This window comes from Neofelis nebulosa, chromosome X (genome assembly GCF_028018385.1).
Source record: "Neofelis nebulosa isolate mNeoNeb1 chromosome X, mNeoNeb1.pri, whole genome shotgun sequence".
Taxonomy (NCBI): Eukaryota; Metazoa; Chordata; class Mammalia; order Carnivora; family Felidae; genus Neofelis; species Neofelis nebulosa.
In genome coordinates this window covers 64,369,799-64,390,716 of record NC_080800.1, presented here as the reverse complement: position 1 = coordinate 64,390,716, position 20,918 = coordinate 64,369,799, and the positions used below count along the sequence as shown (strand labels likewise).

The 20,918-nt window shown below is 37.2% G+C and overlaps 1 protein-coding gene and 1 pseudogene across 1 annotated transcript in view; one reads left to right on the top strand and one right to left on the bottom strand.

The window, feature by feature from the left end:
• The window catches only part of MAGT1 (magnesium transporter 1), a 58,873-nt gene that overhangs the window by 22,857 nt on the left and 15,098 nt on the right, over positions 1 to 20,918 (top strand). The window contains exons 4-7 of the mRNA XM_058714858.1: positions 15,059 to 15,199; positions 16,240 to 16,380; positions 17,316 to 17,405; positions 18,041 to 18,104. Of these exons, the coding sequence (XP_058570841.1) occupies positions 15,059 to 15,199; positions 16,240 to 16,380; positions 17,316 to 17,405; positions 18,041 to 18,104 (436 nt within the window). The remainder of the gene's footprint in view (positions 1 to 15,058; positions 15,200 to 16,239; positions 16,381 to 17,315; positions 17,406 to 18,040; positions 18,105 to 20,918) is intronic.
• Positions 87 to 176, bottom strand: LOC131503303 (U6 spliceosomal RNA; annotated as a pseudogene).

The following is a 20,918-nucleotide window of genomic DNA, read 5'->3' as shown; positions in this document are numbered from 1 at the left end:
AATCAAGTAGGTTTTGTAGTTTTTTATTGTGTTAAGCTATATATAATACAAAAAGTTACCATTTTAACCAGTTTTTCTTTCTTTTCTTAAACATGGAACACTTCATGAATTTGTCATCCTTGTGCAGGGGCCCTGCTAGTATTCTCTGTATCATTCTAATTATAGTACTGACCAGTTTTAACTCTACAATTTATCAAGTAACTTTTTAAATCACAGTGTGAATACCACCATTGTGCCACCATTATGTAATAGTGAAGTTCTTAGTAGAACTAGGTACCTGTCTATCCTCTTGCTTCCTGACTTAGTGGAAAATCTCCTTATTCCTGATCAAAGCTTAACCCTTTTCCTGTGCTTTGAATCCCATACCCATTAGCTCTATTAATCATGACCTCTTGCACCTGTATTTTTTTTCACCTGTATTTTTAAAGAAAGGTTTTTAAGTTTATTTATTTTTAGAGACAGAGCAGAAGAGGGGCAGAAAGAGAGGGAGAGAGAGAATCCCAGGCAGGCTCCATGCTTCCAGTGCGGAGCCTGATCCGGGGCTTGAACTCACAAACCATGAGATCATGACCTGAGCCAAAACCAAGAGTTGGACACTTAACCGACTGAACCACCTAGGCATTCCAACACCTGTACTTTTTAAAATTAAGACTTACAAAAAGTTTTTTTAATGTTTTATTTATTCTTGAGAGAGAGGGAGACAGACAGAGAGACAGAGCATGAGTGAGGGAGGGGCAGAGTAAGAGAGGAACACAGAATTTGAAGCAGGCTCCAGGCTTTGAGCTGTTAGCACAGAGAGCCTGATGCCGGGCTAGAACTCACAAGCCATGAGATCATGACCTGAGCCAAAGTCAGACGCCTAACCAACTGAGCCACCCAGGCACCCCAAGGCTGTTTTAAGAGCAGCTTAAGGTTCACAAAAGAATTGAGGGGCAGATAAGGAGATTTCCCTTATATCCCCTCCCCTCACACATGAGTAGCCTCTCATTATCAACATTCCCCACCAGAGTAGTACATTTGTTATAGTTGATGAACCTGCATTGACACATCATAAACACCCAAAGTACATAGTTTACATCAGGATTCACTCATGATCTTGTACATTCTATTGGCTTAAACAAATGTATAATGATATGTATCCATCAGTATGGTATTATAAAGAGTATTTTCACTGCCCTAATAATCCTCCATACTCTGCCAATTCATCCCTCCCCCCATCCCTTGGTAACTACTGATGTTTTTACCATTTCCATATTTTGCCTTTTCCAGAATGTGATATAACTAGAATCATACAGTATGTAAACTTTTCAGATTGACTTCTTTTACCTAGTAATATGTATTTAAAGTTTCTCCATGTCTTTTCATGGCTTGATAGTTCATTTCTTTATAGTGCTCATAGTGCTCATAGAATAATGTTCTGTTGTCTGGATGTACCAGTTTCTTTATTCATTCATGTATTGAAAGATATCTTAATTGCCTCCAGGTTTTAGCAGTTAAGAATAAAACTCCTGTAAACATCCATGTGCAGGTTTTTGTACAGACATTAAGTTTTCAGCTCCTTTGGGTAAATATCAAGGAGTGTGATTGCTGGATCATATGGTAAGAACATGCTTAGTTTTGTAAGAAACTGCCAGTCTTTCAAAGTGGCTGTATCATTTTTCATTTCTAACAGCAATAAATGAGTCTCCATTGTTCCACATAGTCATCAGTATTTGGTGTTGTCAAGTGTTCTGCATTTTGGCCATTCTAATAGTTGTATGGTGGTATCTTACTGTTTTAATTTGCATTTCCCTGATGACATATCATGTAGAGCATCTTTTCAAATGTTTATTTGCCATTCATACATCTTCTTTGATAAGGACTTTGGCCCATTTTTTCTTAAAGTAGGCTTCACGACCCATGTGGAGCCCAATGTGGGGCTTCAACTCATGACCCTGAGATCAAGACCTGACCTGAGATTGAGTCAGAAGCTGAACTAAGTGATCCGGGTGCGCCATGGCCCATTTTTAAATCGTCTCATTTGTTCTCTTATTGTTGAATTTTAAGAGTTCTTTGTATATCTTAGAGAACAGTCATTTATCAGATGAGTGTATTGCAAATTTTTTTCTCCCAATCTGTGTGTCATCTTGTTTTCTGGACTCTTTTTCACCAAGCAGAAGTTTTTAATTTTAATGAAGTACAATTTATGAGTTATAGCCATCATAGATAATGTCTTTGGTGTTATATCTAAGAAGTCATCACTATATCCACGGTCATGTAGGTTTTCTCCTATGTTACCTTCTAGGAGTTTTATATTTTTTCCTTTTACATTTAGGCCTTTGATCCATTTTGAATTAATTTTTGTGAAAAGCATAAAGTCCACGTTTAGATTAGGTGGATTATTTATTTATTTTGCTCATGGACATCCAGTTGTTTTAACACCATTTGTTGAAAAGACTGTCCTTTCTCCTTGTAACTGCCTTTCTCTTTTGTCAAAGATCAGTTTTATGTGGGTCTATTTCTGGGCTCTCTGTTCTGTGCCATTGATCTATGTGCTATTTGGCTAATACAACAGTCTTGATTACCATAGCTTGAAGCTGAGTAGTGACAGTCCTCAAACTTTGTTCTCCTTCAACATTGTGTTGGTTATTCTGAGTCTTTTTTGTCTCCATATAAACATTAGAATAACTTTGTCAATATCCACAAAATTAATTGCTGGGATTTTGACTGAGACTGTATTGAATCCATAGATGAAGTTGGGAAGACATTTTGACAATATTGAGACTTCCTATCCATGAACATGAAATAGCTCTCCATTTTGCTAGTTCTTCTTTGATTTCTTTCATCAGAGTTTTGTAGTTTTCCTCATATTGGTTTTGTACATATTTTGTTAGATTTATACTTAAATATTTCATTGGGGGATGCTAATATAAATGGTATTTTTTAATTTTTTAATGTTTTATTATCTTTTAATTTTTTTAATGTTTTTATTTTTGAGAGAGAGAGAGAGAGTGAGGGAGGGACAGAGAGAGAGGGAGACAGAATCCAAGGCAGGCTCCTGGCTCTGAGCTGTCAGCACAGAGCCTGATGTGGGGCTTGAACTCATGAACTGTGAGATTATGTTCTGAGCCAAAGTCAGACGCTCAACCAACTGAGCCACCCAGGTGCCCATTTCACTTATTTTTGAGAGAGAGAGAGTGCGCAAGTGGGTCAGAGACAGGGGGACAGAGGATTCAAAGCAGGCTCTGCACTGACAGCAGCGAGCCTGATGTGGGGCTCAAACCTGTGAATTGTGAGATCTTGACCTGAGCCAAACTTGGATGCTCAAACCAACGAGTCACCTAGGCTCCCCTTTAATATTTCTTTAATGTTTATTTTGTTTTTGAGAGAGAGAGAGAGAGAAAGAGCATAAGCAAGGGAGTAAAGAGAGGGAGACACAGAATCCAAAGCAGGCTCCAGGCTCAGAGCTGTCAGTGCAGAGCCCAATGTGGGGCTTGAGCCCATGAACTGTGAGATCATTATGTGAGCTGAAGTCAGACACTTAACTGACTGAGCCACCCAGGTACCCTGTATTGTTTTTTATGTCAAATTTCTCTTGTTCATTGCTGGTATATATGGAAGCAGTTGACTTTTGTATATTAAACTCGTAATCTGCAACCTTTCTGTAATCGATTATTAGTTACAGGAGTTATTTTGGTCGATTCTTTTGGATCTTCTACATAGATGATCCTGTCATCTGTAAACAAAGACAATATTTTACTTCCTTCCCAATCTATATGCCTTTTATTTCCTCTTTTATCTTATAGCATTATTGCATTAGTTAGAACTTCTAGGATGATGTTGAAAAGGATTGGTTACAAAGGCCATTCTTGTACCTAATCTTACTAGGAAAGCTTTGAGTTTCTCATCATTAAGTATAATGTTATGGCACAAAAACAGACACTCAGATCAATGGAACAGAAGAGGGAACCCTGAAATGGACCCATAAATATATGGCCAACTAACCTTTAACAAAGCAGGAAAGAATAGCCAATGGAATAAAGACAGTCTCTGATTCAGCAAGTGGTGCTGGGAAAACTAGACAGTGACATGCAGAAGAATGAACCTGGACCACTTTCTTACACCATACACAAAAATAAACTCAAAATGGATGAAAGACTTCAATGTAAGACGGGAAGCCATCAAAATCTTCAAGGAAAAAGCAGGCAAAAAACTCTTTGATCTTGGCCACAGTATCTTCTTACTCAACACATATCTGGAGGCAAGGGAAACAAAAGCAAAAATGAACTATTGGGACCTCATCAAAATAAAACTTAGTGAGAGAAAGATAAATATATTGACTTCACTCATATGAGGACTTTAAGAGACAAAACAGATGAACATAAGGGAAGGTAAACAAAACTAATATAAAAACAGGGAGGAGGACAAAGCGTAAGAGACTCATAAATATGGAGAACAAACAGGGTACTGGAGGGGTTGTGGGAGCAGGGATGGGCTAGATGGGTAATATACTCCTGAAATCATTATTGCACTATATGCTAACTAATTTGGATGTAAATTAAAAAAAAAAATAGGGGCGCCTGGGTGGCTCAGTCAGTTAAGCATCTGACTTCAGCTCGGTCATGATCTCACAGTTTGAGATTTCGAGCCCCGCGTCGGCCTCTGTGCTGACAGCTCAGAGCCTGGAGCCTACTTCAGATTCCCTCTCAATCTCTCTCTCTCTCTCTCTCTCTCTCTCTCTCTCTCTCTCTCTCAAAAATAAATGAACATTAAAAAAAGATTTAAAAAAATTAAAAAATGTAGCATTATCAGAAGGAAAAAAAGTATAATGTTATTTGTAGGATTTTTGTAGGCATTTTTATCAAGTTGAGGAAGCTAAGAGATTTTATCATGAATAAGTTTGGATTTTGTCAAATGCTTTTCCTGTATCTATTGATAAGATCATGTGATTCTTTTTAGCCTATTGTTATGATAAATTGCATTAATTATTTTTTTATTTTAATTTCAATATAGTTGACATACGCTGTTATATTAGTTTCAGGTGTGCAATATAGTGGTTCAGCAATTCCATACAACACCCAGTGCTTATGACAAGTCTACTCCTTAGTTTCCATCACCTATTCCACCCATCCCCCACACCCACCACCCCTCTGGTAACCATCAGTTTGTTCTCTACAGTTAAGAATCTGTTTCTTGGTTTGTCTCTCTTTTTTTCCTTTGCTCATTTGTTTTGTTTCTTGAGTGAAATCATATGATATTTGTCTTTGTCTGAATGATTTATTTCACTTACATTATGCTCTCTCACTCCATTCGTGTCATTGCAACTGACAAGATTTCATTCTTTTATATTGGTGAATAATATCCCAATGTGTGTGTGTGTGTGTGTGTGTGTACCATATATATATACCACATCTTCTTTATCCATTTGTCTATTAGTTGGACCCTTGTACTGCTTCGATAACTTGGCTGTTGTGAATAATGCTGCCGAAGACATAGGGGCACTTGTGTCCCTTTGAATTGGTATTTTTGTATTTTTTGGGTAAAATACCCAGTAGTGCAGTTATTGGATTATAGGGTAGTTCTATTTTTAACTTCTTTAGGAATCTCCATACTGTTTTTCACAGTGGCTGTACCAATTTGCACTCCCATTAACAGTGCAGGAGGGTTCTTTCTCTCCATATCCTCACCAATACTTGTTGTTTCTTTGTATTAATTTTTGAATATTGAACCACCCTTGCATACTTGGTTTAAATTTTTCTTGGTTGTGGTGTATAATTCTTTGTGTACATTAATGATTTAATTTGTTCATATATTTTTTTATGTTTATTTATTTTGAGAGAGAGAGACAGAGCGTGAGTGGTGGAGGGGCAGAGAGAGAGGGGGAGACACAGAATCAGAAGCTGGCTCCAGTCTCCACGCTGTCAGCACAGAGCCTGATGCAGGGCTTGAACTCACAAACTGCAAGATCATGACCTGAGCTGGTCAGACCTTAACCAAGTGAGCCACCCACGCGCCCCAATTTGTTCATATTTTGGTTAGAGTTCTTGTATCCATGTTCATGAGAGACATTGATGTGTGGTTTTCTTATAATGTCTTTGTTTTGGGTATGAGGATAAAAGATATGCTTTATCTTCTGAAAGAGATTGTAGAAATTGGTATAATTTCTTCTTTATATGTTTGGTAGAATTCACCATTGAACTCATCTGAACCTGGTGCTCTCTATTTTGGAAGGTTATTTTTACCGATTCCATTTCCTTAATAGGTATGAGCCTATTCAGATTGTTTATTTTTTGTGTGTGAGTTTTGGCAAATTAGGTCTTTCAAAGAACTGGTCCATTGCATATAGGTTATCTAATTTGTTGATAGTTTTTTTTTTTTACTATCCTTTTAATGTCCATAGGATCTGTAGTGATAATCTCTCTTTCATATCTGATATTAGTATTATGTGTCTTCTCTCTCTTTTTTTTTTTTGAGAGAGAGAGAGGGCACAGTGAGCGAAGTACAGAGAGAGGGAGAGAGAGAGAGATAAGCAGGGCTCACCTGAAGTGGGGCTCATAATTTTTTTTTTTTTTACCCAGAGTGGGGCACAAGCTTACTGGATGCAGGACTCAAACTTACGAACTGTGAGATCATGACCTGAGCCGAAGTCAGATGTTTAACTGACTGAGCCACCCAGGCACCCACTCGTTTTTTCTTAATTTGGCCAGACACTTATCTATTTCTTTAATCTCTTCAAAGAACAAGCTTTTGGTTTCATTGATTTTTCTCTATTGACCAGTTTGAATTTCATTGGTTTCTGCTCTAATTCTTTTAATCTATTTTCTTCTACTAAATTTGGATTTAATTTGCTCTTCTTTTTTTGGTTTTGTAAAGGGGAAACTTAGATTGTTGGTTTTAGATATTTTTTCTCATTATACATTCAATGTTATAAATTTTCCTCTAACCATTGTTTTTGCTCTATCCCACAGATTTTGGTAAGTTGTGTTTCCATTTTCATTTAGTTTAAAATATTTTTTAAAGTTTATTTATTTGAGACAGACAGAGACAGCACAAGCAGGGAAACGACAGAGAGAGGTTAGAGAATCCCACACATGCTCCATGCTGCTAGTGCAGAGCCCAACCTATGAGATCATGACCTGAGCCAAAACCAAGAGTTGGACACTTAACCGACTGAGCCGCCCAGGCACCCCTAGTTCAAAATATTTTTATATTTTTCTTGAGATTTCTTCTTTGACCAAGTGTTAATTAGAAATGTATCATTTAATTTTCACATATTTGGGGATTTTCTAGTTCTTTTTCTGTTATCGATTTCTAGTTTAATTACATTGTTGTCTAAGGGCAAACATTGTATGATTTATACTCTTTAAATTTGTTAGGGTGTGTTTTATAGCCCAGAATGTGGTCTGTCTTGGTGAGTGATCCATGTGAGCTTGAGAAGAATGTATATTTTCCTTTTTTGGATGAAGTAGTCTATAGATGTCAATTATATCCAGTTGATTGATGATGTCTGCCTTAATGCCCCTTACCCATTTAGCTCATCCCCCCACCCACAGCCACTCCAGCAACCCTCAGTTTGTTTTCTGTATTTAAGAGTCTCTTATGTTTTGTCCCCCTCCCTGTTTTTATTGTGTATATATGTATCACATCTTTATCCATTCATCTGTCGATGGACATCTGGGCTCTTTCCATACTTTGGCTATCATCAACAGCGCTGCTATAAACATTGGGGTGCATGTGCCCCTTTGAAACAGCACACCTATATCCCTCCGATACATACCTAGTAGTGCCAATTGCTGGGTTGTAGGGTAGTTCTGTTTTTAACTTTTTGAGGCACTTCCATACTGCCTTCCAGAGTGGCTGCACCAGTTTGCATTCCCATAGTTTGGGAAAATTCTCAATCATTACTGTTTTAAATATTTCTTCTGTTCCTTTCTTTCTTCTTCTGGTATTCCCATTGTGTGTATGTTACATCTTTTGTAGTAGTTGACCTATAGTCCTTGGATATTCTGTTCTGTTCTTTTTAGTTTTTATTCTCTGCTTTTCAGTTTTCAAGGATTCTGTTCATATATCCTCTAGCTTAGAGATTTTTTTCCTCAGCCATGTCTAGTGTACTAATAAGCTCATCAAAGGCGTTTTTCTTTCTGTTATAGTGTTTTTCATCTCTAGCAATTCTTTTTGGTTCTTTCTTAGGATTTCTATCTCCCTGCTTACATTGCCCAAATGTTTTTACATGCTGTCTAATTTATCCATTAGAGTTATTAGCATATTAATCATAGATTTAAAAAATGCCCTGTCTGATAATTCCACCATCCTTGCCATGTCTAGTTATGATACTTGCTCTGTGTCTTCAAATTGTGTTTTTTTTATTTTAACTTTTGGTATGCCTTGTAATTTTTTCTTCATACCATACATGATGTACTGGTTAAAATGAGCTGTGGTAAAGTGGCCTTTAGTAATGTGGTGGTGAGGAGGAATGGGTACATTTTATGGTCCTATGGTTAGGTCTCAGTCTTTTAGTGAGACTATACCCCCTGGACTATGAACTTCACAAGAGTTTTTCAGGTTTTTTTCTCCCCTGTTAGGGGGCAGAATGGCATCTTCTTTCATTTGAACTAATACAGTAGCCTTTCAAATGGTTCACTTACCATCCATATAGTACTCTATCCCTATTACCTGCTATAACAGTTTCCAGAGGTTTTTCAGGAGAGTATTAGTAAGAATCATTGGGAAAAATTATATTCGGGAAACTTGAAGGTAAACAAAATTAAATTTTATTTTTGACTTCAGTGTATCATGAACTATGAAGGATCTGAGGGATTTACTCTACTTACAATTGTGCTATAATAAGTTAGCCTGCCATGGTTTCATAGATATTGGCAAAAGAAATGATACTCCTGGGTCAGAGTTAAAGAACTTTATTTATTTATTTTTGAATTTTTTTAATGTTCATTTATTTTTGAGAGAGAGACAGAGCATGAGTGAGGGAGGGGGCTGAGGGAGAGAGGGAGACACAAAATTCAAAGCAGGCTCCAGGCTCTGAGCTGTCAGCACAGACACTGACATGCGGTTCAAACTCACTAGCAGTGAGATCATGACCTGAGCCGAAGTCAGATGCTTAACCAACTGAACCACACAGGCACCCCAGGACTTTATTATTCACAGCAACAACGGTCTCTAAATTATCTCCAAAGCACTTTCTTGTACTGTTTCCCCAAGCCCCACTTCCCATGGGACAATGCAGAGAAGGCCAGTGGTTTGCATTATGGGAGAATATCTCCAAGCTTTGGGAAACCCAGATCTTCTATAAGGGTAGAAAGCATGCATGCTCTTTGCTTTGGAGGGGGTCTATCTCTGTCTTTTAAGGCTATACAAATATGCTTGGGCAAATCATCCACAACAAAGGCAGCCAGTTCCTCTGCATGCAACGTGTACAGAAACACAAGAAACCTATGAGAATTGTCTCCCAACACAGGACTTCTTATAGACTTTAATATGCTGATATGTTACTCTTTCAATTCCAACAGTGGGCTGTGATATGTAGAATTTCCCAAGTTATTGGACTATTTAATGGAGGATTTTGGTTAGATTCTATGGAACATACTTTTGGAAATAGTGGCATATAGACTAAAGCCAAAATTCCTTAGTCTTCCATTCATGCCCTCTTTACTCTAAACACATAACTACCTTTCTCATATTTATATTATGTCATACCCTGTCTTGTTTCAGCATCGTTGTTTGCTTCCTACAACATGAAATATCCTTGCTCCCTTTTTCTCCTCTCTTAAAATTCTATTTACCCTTAAAGCCTCATTTCAGATACTCCCTTGCAGCCTTTTCAAATCCTCCAGATGAAATGTAAGTCACCCCTTTTCTTGTGTCACCATACTATTTTCCTTATATTTCTATTCTACGTGTATCCACATTCTACATTATAGTAGAATTAGTCCTAGAGTTGTTTGACAGTCCCCCTTAGAATATAGTTACTTACTTAAGAGCAGATCCAACATCCTGTAGCTATTGTATTAATCACATAATAGATGTTCAGTAAGTAGTAAATAGCTTAATGTTCCCATTTTAAAGTATGTCATGTGTCATTCTAGTCACAGATCAATAACTCAAAGTTAGTACATTTATAAAATGCTATAACCTAAAAGATTAGTGCATTTAGTCTTTATTAGAGCAAAGGAAACAATTTCTAGAGTTTAAGAAATTGCTTTCTAATTGTCTACTATTCAAGCTGGGATTGTTTTAGAAATTAAAAATTGTAATTCCATTTATTTTAACAATATACACAAAGACTTTTTGTTAGTGATTTGTAAAAATACAAAACTAATTTTCTTTTACATCAGATAGCTTTCATTTTGATGCTCATTTTATTTTTTTATTATTTTTTTCGATGCTCATTTTAGGGCTATATTTAGAGTTGGTGGTATAAGGATAGAAATATGTCCATCTGTGGAAGAAATTCAAATCTTTCTCTAAATAGTAGTGTCACTTGCCACTATAAGTGGGAAAATATATATAACATATAATGTACTATCTTTACCAATCTTTTTTTTTTTTTTTTTTTTAAATTTTTTTTTTCAACGTTTTTTATTTATTTTTGGGACAGAGAGAGACAGAGCATGAATGGGGGAGGGGCAGAGAGAGAGAGGGAGACACAGAATCGGAAACAGGCTCCAGGCTCCGAGCCATCAGCCCAGAGCCTGACGCGGGGCTCGAACTCACGGACCGCGAGATCGTGACCTGGCTGAAGTCGGACGCTTAACCGACTGCGCCACCCAGGCGCCCCTATCTTTACCAATCTTAAATGTACTGTTCAATAGTGTTAAATAACACATTGTTGTGCAACTGATCTCCAGAAGTCTTTTCATTTTGTAAAACTGAAATTCTTTACATATTAAATAATTCCCTATTCCCTCTTGCCCAGCCCCTGGCAACTACCATTCTTTCTATTTTCAGTTGCTTCGAATTTGGCTACTCTCTATGTACCTCACATAAATGTAATCATACAGTATTTGTCTTTTTGTAATAAGCTGTATTTCACTCAGCATTATGTCCTCAAAGTTTATACATGTTGTAGCATGTGTCAGAATTTTTTTTCTTTTTTGAGGCTGACTGATGTTCCATTGTATGTATATAGCATATTTATGCATTAATCTGGTGATGGACACTTGAGTTGCTTCCATCTTTTGGCTATTGTGAATAATGCTGTTGTGAATAGCTATTGTGAACGTAAGTGTACAAACATCTCTTTGAGACCCTGATTTCAATTCTTTTAGATATATGCACCTAGAATTGAAATTTCTCTAATGGTAGTTCTATTTTTAGGGTTTTTTTTGTTTTTTAATGTTTATTTATTTTTGAGAGAGAGAGACAGAGTGTGAGCAGGGGAGGGGCAGAGAGAGAGGGAGACACAGAATCGGAAGCAGGCTCCAGGCTCCGAGATGTCAGCGCGGAGCCCGGCGTGGGGCTCGAACTCACAGACTGTGAGGTCATGACCTGAGCTGAAGTCGGACGCTTAACCGACTGAGCCACCCAGGCGCCCCTATTTTTAGGTTTTTAAGGAACCTCCATACTGTTTTCCATAGTGACTGCACCATTTTGTATTCCCACCAACAGTACACACAGGTTCCAGTTTCTTTACATCCCCATCAACACTTATTTTCTAGTTGTTTGGTTTGGTTTGGTTTGGTTTGGTAGTAGCCATTCTAATGGGTATAGTTTCATTATAGTTTTGATTTATATTTCCCTAATGATTAGTGATATAGAGCATCTTTTCATGTGTTTGTTGCCCAGTTGTTTCTCTTTTTTGGACAAACATCTGTTCAAATCTTGTGCCCAGTTTTTTTTTCTCTGCCCAGTTTTTAATCTGTTTGGGTTTTTTGTTGTTGATTTGTAGTTCTTTGTATATTGTAGGTATTAACCTTTTATCAGATAATATGATTTGCAGATATTTTCTCCCATTCTGTAGATTGCCTTTTCACTCTATCGATTGTGTCTTTGGTCTACAAGATATTTTAAAAGGGGTGATTTGGCATAAAGATGTTATACTACTAATTATGGAAATACAAGTTACAATAATGGTGATGTATAATGTTTACCTATTATATGAGGTTTTGACAAGACTTTGCAGAAATAGATACCTTCCTACATTGGTGGGTAAAAGTATAAATTGGTACAGCCACTTTGGAAAGCAAATGGACTCTATGCATTTTAATTTAAAACTTTTCTACCCTGTGACCTAACAAGTCCATTTCTATAGAAAACCTCTCACAGGTGTACAGGGAGGTAAGTATATGGCTATTCATTGCAACATTATGTATAATTGGAAAAAAAACTAAAAGTTTAACAATAGCATAGTTACTTAATAATCTATAAGAGTGAGGTTGAGGGGCACCTGGTTTCAGTTTGGGTCATGGTCTCACAGTTTGTGAGTTCAAGTCCCACATCAGACTTCGTGCTGGCAGTGCAGAGCCTGCTTGGATTCTCTCTCTCTCTCCCTCTATCTCTGCGCCCCCCCTCCGCTCATGCTCTTAATTTTTCTCTCTCAAAATAAATAAACTTAAAAAAAAAGAAAGGCCAGCACTGCTCCCCCGGGGCGGCACCGGACAAGGGCTACCTGGAAGGTGCTCATCTTGGTTCTGGAGAGAGTTTGAGTTTGCATGGGACAGAGGCACATGTAGGTATGGCTGTAAACTTAATTCCCAGCCCCGTTCAAGCCTTGCGCTGGCTGGGTGGCTGGGTGGCTGGGTGCTTGCTGCGTGGCAAAAGGCAGGTTGCGTCTCTCTGTTTGCCCCTGAAAGAGAGGTAGCTGCATCTCAGTCTCCTTAACGTGCCACCTGACTTGAGGACCCTGCAAGTCAAAGCGTATACTGGGTGACGACGGCTCCACGCCCAGGTCACGGCTGGGCTTTTTTGCCAGGTTCTTGCCAGAAAGGGTTTGGGTCTCATTGATCCACCAGTAAATACGGGCTTGTGCTGAAGTTTGCTCCCTTGCCATTTTAAGTGCATTTCTTAATTTTGTTACCTGGTACAAATAGGTGCTTAATAAAACTTGGTTAAAAGAATGAAAAAAAAAAAGAAAAAAGAAAGAGGTTGATATATATGTACTATCATGGATAGATCCCTCAAACATGGCTGCATATAAAAGCAAATTGCAGAATATTATAGGTAATATGATACCATTTGTGTTAAAGTGGACACAAAGCAATATTTTTGTTTTCTGTGGTATACACACACATATATGAATAAATTCAAGAAGGTTTAGAAATAATAATAGTGGCTGCTAGAATTGTTGGTCCTTATAACCTTGTAAACTTTTTTTAATTTTATAAAGGAAATAGATTCATATATTACCTGTATTTTTAGACATTTTTTTATGAATCCAAAAGTGATATAGTTAACTATTGAATATTTTGGCCTAGGGGTGCCTGGCTGGCTCAGTTGGAAGAGTATGCAACTCTTGATCTCAGGGTCATGAGTTTGAGCTCTATGTTGGGTGTAGAGATTACATACATACATACATAAAAATTAAAAAGAAAAAGACTTTGGCCTAAAATTTGGGCAACAGTTTGATGGAGTGAAAACTGTCCAGGGTCTAGTTCTTAGCTTTTCAATTTTCTTTAAGTTTGTTTATTTTTGAGAGAGACAGAGACAGAGCATGAGTAGGGGAGGGGCAGAGAGAGAGGGAGACACAGAATCTGAAGCAGGCTCCAGGCTCCGAGCTGTCAGCACAGAGCCTGATGTGGGGCTCAAGCTCACCGACTATAAGTTCATGACATGAGCTGAAGTCGGACACTTAACCAACTGAGCCGCCCAGGCGCCCCAAGGTTCTTAGCTTTTCAAATTCAGAAATTGAATTTTAATTTTTTTTAATGTTTATTTTTGAGACAGAGAGAGACAGTGCATGAGCATGGGAGGGGCAGAGAGAGAGAGAGACACAGAATCTGAAGCAGGCTCCAGACTCTGAGCTGTTAGCACAGAGCCTGATGCGGGGCTTGAACTCATGAACTGTGAGATCATGACCTGAGCTGAAGTTGGACGCTTAACCGACTGAGCCACCCAGGTGCCCCCAGAAATTGAATTTTAACAATGTAGCCAGAATTTACCTAGTTCTGGAGACTGTGCACACTCACATGGATGTTGGTAAATAAGGTACTAATCTATTAATTCATTAATTTGCCATATTATATTGCCAAGGAGACCAAATAATCATATCGACTAATCACTATACTTTTCTTCCTTATGGGAAAGTCTAAAAAATTACTATTAGGGGGTTCTATTGTGAGTATAGAATCAAAGCAAGGGAGTTGGATTATTTTATTGGCTGATGTCTTTAAATTATAGTTGTCTTATACAAGCTAGTCTCCATTATTGGATTGCCTGTTGAGGGACCTGAATGTTTGCATCAGTTGGTCAGCATCTTTTCCCTGGACTTACTCAGACTTTGTATTTTCCACAAATACAGTTATATCACATCAGGAAAGATATAATGCGGATGAGTCAGTCATGGTTTCTCTACCTTAGCAATTCCAATGTTGTCTTCTTTAAGCATACCATCGTCTCATTATAGAGAATAGAAAAATGTGATGCTTATCAGTAAACATTTATGAACCTTTTAGAATTAACTGTTTTTGCATATGACTACCATTTTGATGGTTTTCACTGCAGTGTTATGTATGTATGTATGTATGTATGTATGTATTTCATTGCAGTTTTAGAGCACTGTCTTGTTTTCTCCAGATTGAGAATGTACTCTATTTGGAGCTTAGTCCAGCTACATAAGGTAATTTTAGTTCTAACAAATGTATTATTTTTGCATAATTTCTGAACAGATGAAAATGTTTGTGATATATGAGATTTTCCATTCTAAAGTAGAAAGTATAGACTACTTAGCTAGGAATTAATATTTGGTGAATAAAGTGTACTAATTAATTAAGGTCACAGGCAGCCTTGGATTTGAATCCTGACTCCACCACTTACCACTTTCCTTAAGATGCCTAAATTTCAAGAAAATATTTGCTGTTAAGATTATTTTCTTGATAACTTATATTTTCATGGACTTCTTTTTATTCAGCTAAACATGAATTCAGCTCCAACTTTCATCAACTTTCCTGCAAAAGGGAAACCCAAACGAGGTGATACATATGAGTTGCAGGTGCGTGGTTTTTCAGCTGAACAGATTGCCCGGTGGATTGCTGACAGAACTGATGTCAATGTAAGTTTCCCTACTTTGTAGAAAGTTACTTTGCCATTATCCACTTCAAGTCTTAGGGGAGGTCCTAATTGGTCTCCTCCCCATATCACTGAGGTGGTAATAGTTCAGTAGCCCCTTCAAAAGTAGCATTTAACAGAATCATCCTGATGAAAGAGTGAAATTATAAAACATCTTCTATCACCTTCTTGAATTCAGTATGGAAACCACTCCTTTGACCTCATTAAGTCCATGGACTATCTAGAGATACTTGGCAAATACATCTTAATCTTTATTTATTTTTGAGAGAGAGACAGCGTGTGAGCAGGGGAGGAGCAGAGAGAGAGGGAGACACAGAATTGGAAGCAGGCTCCAGGCTCCAAGCTGTCAGCAGAGAGCCCAACGTGGAACTCAAACTCACGAACCGTGAGATCATGACCTGAGCCGAAGTTGGACGCTCAACCGACTGAGCCACCCAGGCACCCCAACTTAGCAAATGCATCTTAATCTAAAAGATGTTATGTTGTAAGCAGAATGTTGTACTTATCCCATCCCATTTTAGGATATACTATAGACTCTTTTGATCAGGATGAAAAGAAAAAAAGTAATTTTTCCTGAAAGAATTTGAAATAATTTTTCAAAAATTTTTATTGGGGCGCCTGGGTGGCTCAGTCGGTTAAGCATCCAACTTCAGCTTAGGTCATGATCTCACAGTATGTGAGTTTGAGCCCTGCGTCGGGCTCTGTGCTGACAGCTCAGAGTCTGGAGCCTGCTTTGTATTCTGTGTGTGTCTCTCTCTCTCTCTGCCCTTCACCCGCTTGTGCTTTGTCTTTCTCTCAAAAATTAAACATTAAAAAACAATTTTTTAACATCCAGTTAGTTAACATACAGTATAATGTTAGTTTCACATGTGAAATATGATTCACCACTTCCATACAACACCCAGTGCTCATCACAACGATAACCACACTAATTTTTAATTGCTTTCATTTCAAATCAGTTTGACCTATATAATTAACAAATAAATTTCATACTTTAAAACATTTTTCTTTCCTTTCCATTAGATTAGAGTAATTAGACCTCCAAATTATGCTGGTCCTCTTATGTTGGGATTGCTTTTGGCTGTTATTGGTGGACTCGTATATCTTCGAAGAAGCAATATGGAATTTCTCTTCAATAAGACTGGATGGGCTTTTGCAGCCTTGGTAAGTAAATTTAGAACAAAAATTGTTTGCATACAATATAGTATAGTTAGGTAGCATTAAGTTTATTTCTTACCTGTGAGAAGAGATTTTATGTTTTTATTTCATGCCTTAAAATCAGTTTCTTTCCTCCATTATCTCATTAGGATGGCCAGGGTTTGGAGGAACTCATACTCAGTTTTTATTCACCCCTATGAAAATATGCATTTCTTTTGGAAATGCTCTTTTTTTTCTAATTTTCTTTTGTATTAAAAAAATTTTTAATGCTGGGGCACCTGAGTGGCTCAGTCGGTTAGGTGTCCGACTTCAGCTCGGGTCGTGATCTCGTGGTTCGTGAGTTTGAGCCCCATGTTGGGCTCTGTGCTATTAGCACAGAGCCTGGAGCCTGCTTTGGATTCTGTGCCTCCCTCTCTATATGCCCCTCTTCCGCTCTCGCTCGCTCGCTCGCTCTCTCAAAAAATTTTTTAATTTTTATTTGAGAGAGCACCAGCAGGTGAGGGTCAGAGAGAGAGGGAGAGAAAGAGAGAAGAAGAGAGAGAAAGAATCCCAAGCAGGCTCTGGGTTGCCAGCACAGAGCCTGACACGGGGCTTGAACTCCCAAACTGAACCATGAGATCATGACCTGAACGGAAACAAAGAGCCAGACACTCAACCAGACTGAGCCACCCAGGTGCCCCCCTTTGAAAATATTCTAAAAGACTTTTCAGTTTTCAATTGTGAAACTTGTGTCAGCTTATTTATAATTTTAAAATAGGGTTTTCTTTTCAGAATAACTATTATTGGTTCTTGTGAAATACAAGACTTAATCAAAAATCATTTATCTGAAAAAATTTTGTTCACATATTACTTAAGCAGACACACTTTTCATAAACCTGTTAATCAGTGTGGGAGCAGCTGCACCATGTTGTATAAGTAGTTCATTATTTTTTGTTTTTTAGTGTTTTGTGCTTGCTATGACATCAGGTCAAATGTGGAACCATATAAGAGGACCACCGTATGCTCATAAGAATCCCCACACAGGACATGTGGTAAGGGAAGTCTGGAATTTCTTTCCATTGTATACCGAAGTTAACCTTAGTAATTTTTTTGTGACATCATTGCCAGGATGTGAAGGACCTAGGTTTAGTTTTTACCTTTTAAGTTCTCTGATACTGAGCTTAAATTACTGAAAAGTTCTCTTAAAAGTAGAAAGTTCCTAAAAAACAAAAAAAAGTGGAAAGTTCCTTATCCCATTTGGTGAGTCCTTTTGACTAGGCTATGAAAGTCAGACTTGAACTAAATAGAATAATTGATCAAGTACTTGAGCATGTACCGTTTCTAGGCACTGTGCTAAGTATTATAGTGATAAAGAAGAAAAACAATCTTTGTCTTCATGAAGTTTACATTATTGTACCTCATGGTCTTGTACACTGAAATACTAGTTTTCTCATATGTTCTGTTGTTGAAAACACAGTATAAGTACAATGAAAAGGCAAATGAATAAAAACACAGAAATAATGTTTATTTTGTCCAAATTACTTATTGATGAATACCACAGATCCAATGCTGGTATACATCAGGTAAATTAACAATTTCATAGGAATTGAAAATAGCCCATTTTAGGATTAGAATACCAAAAGTTAATGTATGTTTAAAGATTTAATTTTGTCTTTTTTCCCCCCAGAATTATATCCATGGAAGCAGCCAAGCCCAGTTTGTAGCTGAAACACATATTGTTCTTCTGTTTAGTATCCTCTTTATAATAAGTCTTTGGTGCTACATTTTAATTTGTCTGTTTGCTCACATTCTAGTATTTTGTCTACAGTGTTTGGTTGAGGCTGCTCTCTTATTTTTTTGTTTATTTATTTATTTTGAGAGAGAAACAGCACAATTGGGAGAGGAACAGAGAGGGAGGGAGAGAGGAAGAATCCCAAGCAGGCTCTGCACTGTTGGTGAAGAGCCTGTCGTGGGGCTCGAACTAAGGAACCGTGAGACCATGACCCGAGCCTACATCAAGAGCCAAATGCTTAAATGACTGAGCCACCCAGGCACCCTGAGGCTGCTCTCTTATTAATGCAAGTTTTAATATCTTTGGAATCATATTTCTGTGTCATCTATCTTAGCGCAGAGACAAACCTGCAGTCTGATAGAACCAGGTTTATTGATCACTGATTCAAGGGAGACTGCACATCAGAAGAATCATGCGACATCTTACCTAAGGAAAGATAGAGTTATTATAAAATTTGAAGGAAGGGTGAAGCTTAGGTGAAATGTAAAGGAAGCAGTGTTTTTGATAAACTTAAAGGAAAGCCAGGCTAAATGTAAAGGGATCAGTATCAAGTTTGGACTGTGAAGTGGACACAGGATTCTGTTTCCTAGAAACTATACAGAGTTCAGATAAATGTGGGAGTTTGTCTTCACAAACTCTTTATTTGAAGCTTTATTTAGTTGTAAATTGAGGCTACTTAGAAATTGTACATTAGGGCACCTGGGTGGCTCAGTTGGTTAAGCATCTGATTCTTGAATTCAGCTCAGGTCATGATCCCAGGGTCATGGGATTAAGCCCCATGTCTGGCTCCATGCTGACATGGAGCCTGCTTAAGACTCTCTCTCTCTCTGCCCCTCATCTCCTACTTGGCGTGTGTTCTCTCTCTCTGAAATAAAAGAAGAAATTGTACATTTAGTAACTTAGATCCTCCAGGCAAGAATGGATTGTTACCTTAGTGATATAATTTGAATCAGTATATGATTTTAGAGAACAGTGTTCATCATTTAGTAAAAAACAGTAGTTACTCAAAGACAGAGGTTATTTTGACATTTTATAGCTGCAGCATGTCCTAGGTAGAAATATTATTTCCTGTGAACTTTGTAGCTGCTTTTTGTATGTTGTCCCATTCTTTTGAATGGCAGGGCAGATTTTTACTTTCTCACATCTGAAAATTTCAGTCTCAACAGTAACAGACAGGTCAGTGTCTAAATTTCATAGTATTACTGAACACAGTTTACCGCCACTCTACGAATATACAAGCAGTGACTCTGCAGAACAAATCAACAAGGTAAACAAATGTAATGTTCCTAGAGTTGTGCTTCTTGGCCAAGGGGTCCTGACATTGACATTAGAGTCAGTTGTAGCCCAGGCTGTTAGAGAAAACTGCCCAGTGGCTTGATGGTAAGGTCTCATCTCATAATCTAAAGAACTTAGAGGTCATCTAGTTCAACACTTACTCTGTTGACAATGGATTATACTAAGAACTGGCTAAGAAATTTGAAGGTGATTACAATCAATATGAGTAATTTAATCCCTTAAAAATTTTTTTCTGATTATAAAAGCAATACAAGTTAATTAAAGGAAATTTAGAAAATAAAAAGAAGTGTAAAGAAAAAATCAAAACCCTTGGAAATACCCCCTTTAGTCAATCTTTGTAAATCGTTCCCCATTTTATTTTACTATATCAGTGATTTATTTAATAGAGATACTTGAAGGGAAACATTCTGGAAAAAATTTAAGCTTTTGGTTTTAATTGAAGGACATTTGGGAAAATGATATTTTCTCAAAACAGTGTTCATGTATAATATGGAAAACAAATATGCTTAAAATCCAGTTCAGAGCCAGGAAAGTTCATCTGTTCAACCATGGAATGGTGAGCTAAAAAAATTAATAATAAACACCTATTCCTTATGATAAGAAAGAAGATCACAAGAAAAATATGATCCAAACCATGTTTCTTTCAAATCCTAAAATTTATTTTTTATTCAATTTATTTTTTTATTCTTTTAATATTTTTTATTCAATTTATTTAAACTAAAAAAGTTCACCCATTTCTCCCACCCCTTACTTCCCTTCTCTAGTAACCACCAGTTTGTTCTCTGTATCCATGAATGCTTGCAGGCATGTGTGTATATACAATTTATTTTTAGATTCCACGTATAAGAGATGATACAAGTTTGTCTTTCTCTGTCCTATTTCAAGTTATTTGAAAATTTAATTTGAAAATGCTCGTTTATGGTTTGGTGTATTAACAAATTACTATACCTTGGAAATTTTTCAGTGTCTCAAGATGATCTCAATTAATGATATTTTGAAACTGAATAGTGTAGCAAAATGGCAGATAAAATTATACAATATTAAGTGATTTGTGGTTTGTTGGTGTTCTAGCTTTGTCCTAACTTTTTTTCCAAAAAAATTTATTTCTTCTTCATTGTTGAAGGGTATTTTACAGGTATAGATTTCTAGATTTCTTTAAGCACTTTGGAAATGTTATTCCATTGTATTTTACTTATGTAGTTTCTGTGAAAAAGTTACATTTAATTCTTATTATTGTTCTTTGAAGGCAGTGTGTCTTTCTCTGATGGATTTTAAGACTTTTTTCCTGATGTTTTTATTTGTATTCCTCCTGTTTTCTGGGTTACAGAACTTCCTCAATCTGTGGGTCAGTACCCTTCATTCATTTTGAAAAATGTTTTAGTTACTGTCTCTTCAATGTTTTTCTCCCATTTTCTCCATCTTCTCCATCCATGGCTTTCAACTTGAGAGCCTGGTCTATGAACCATGTCACTCTTTC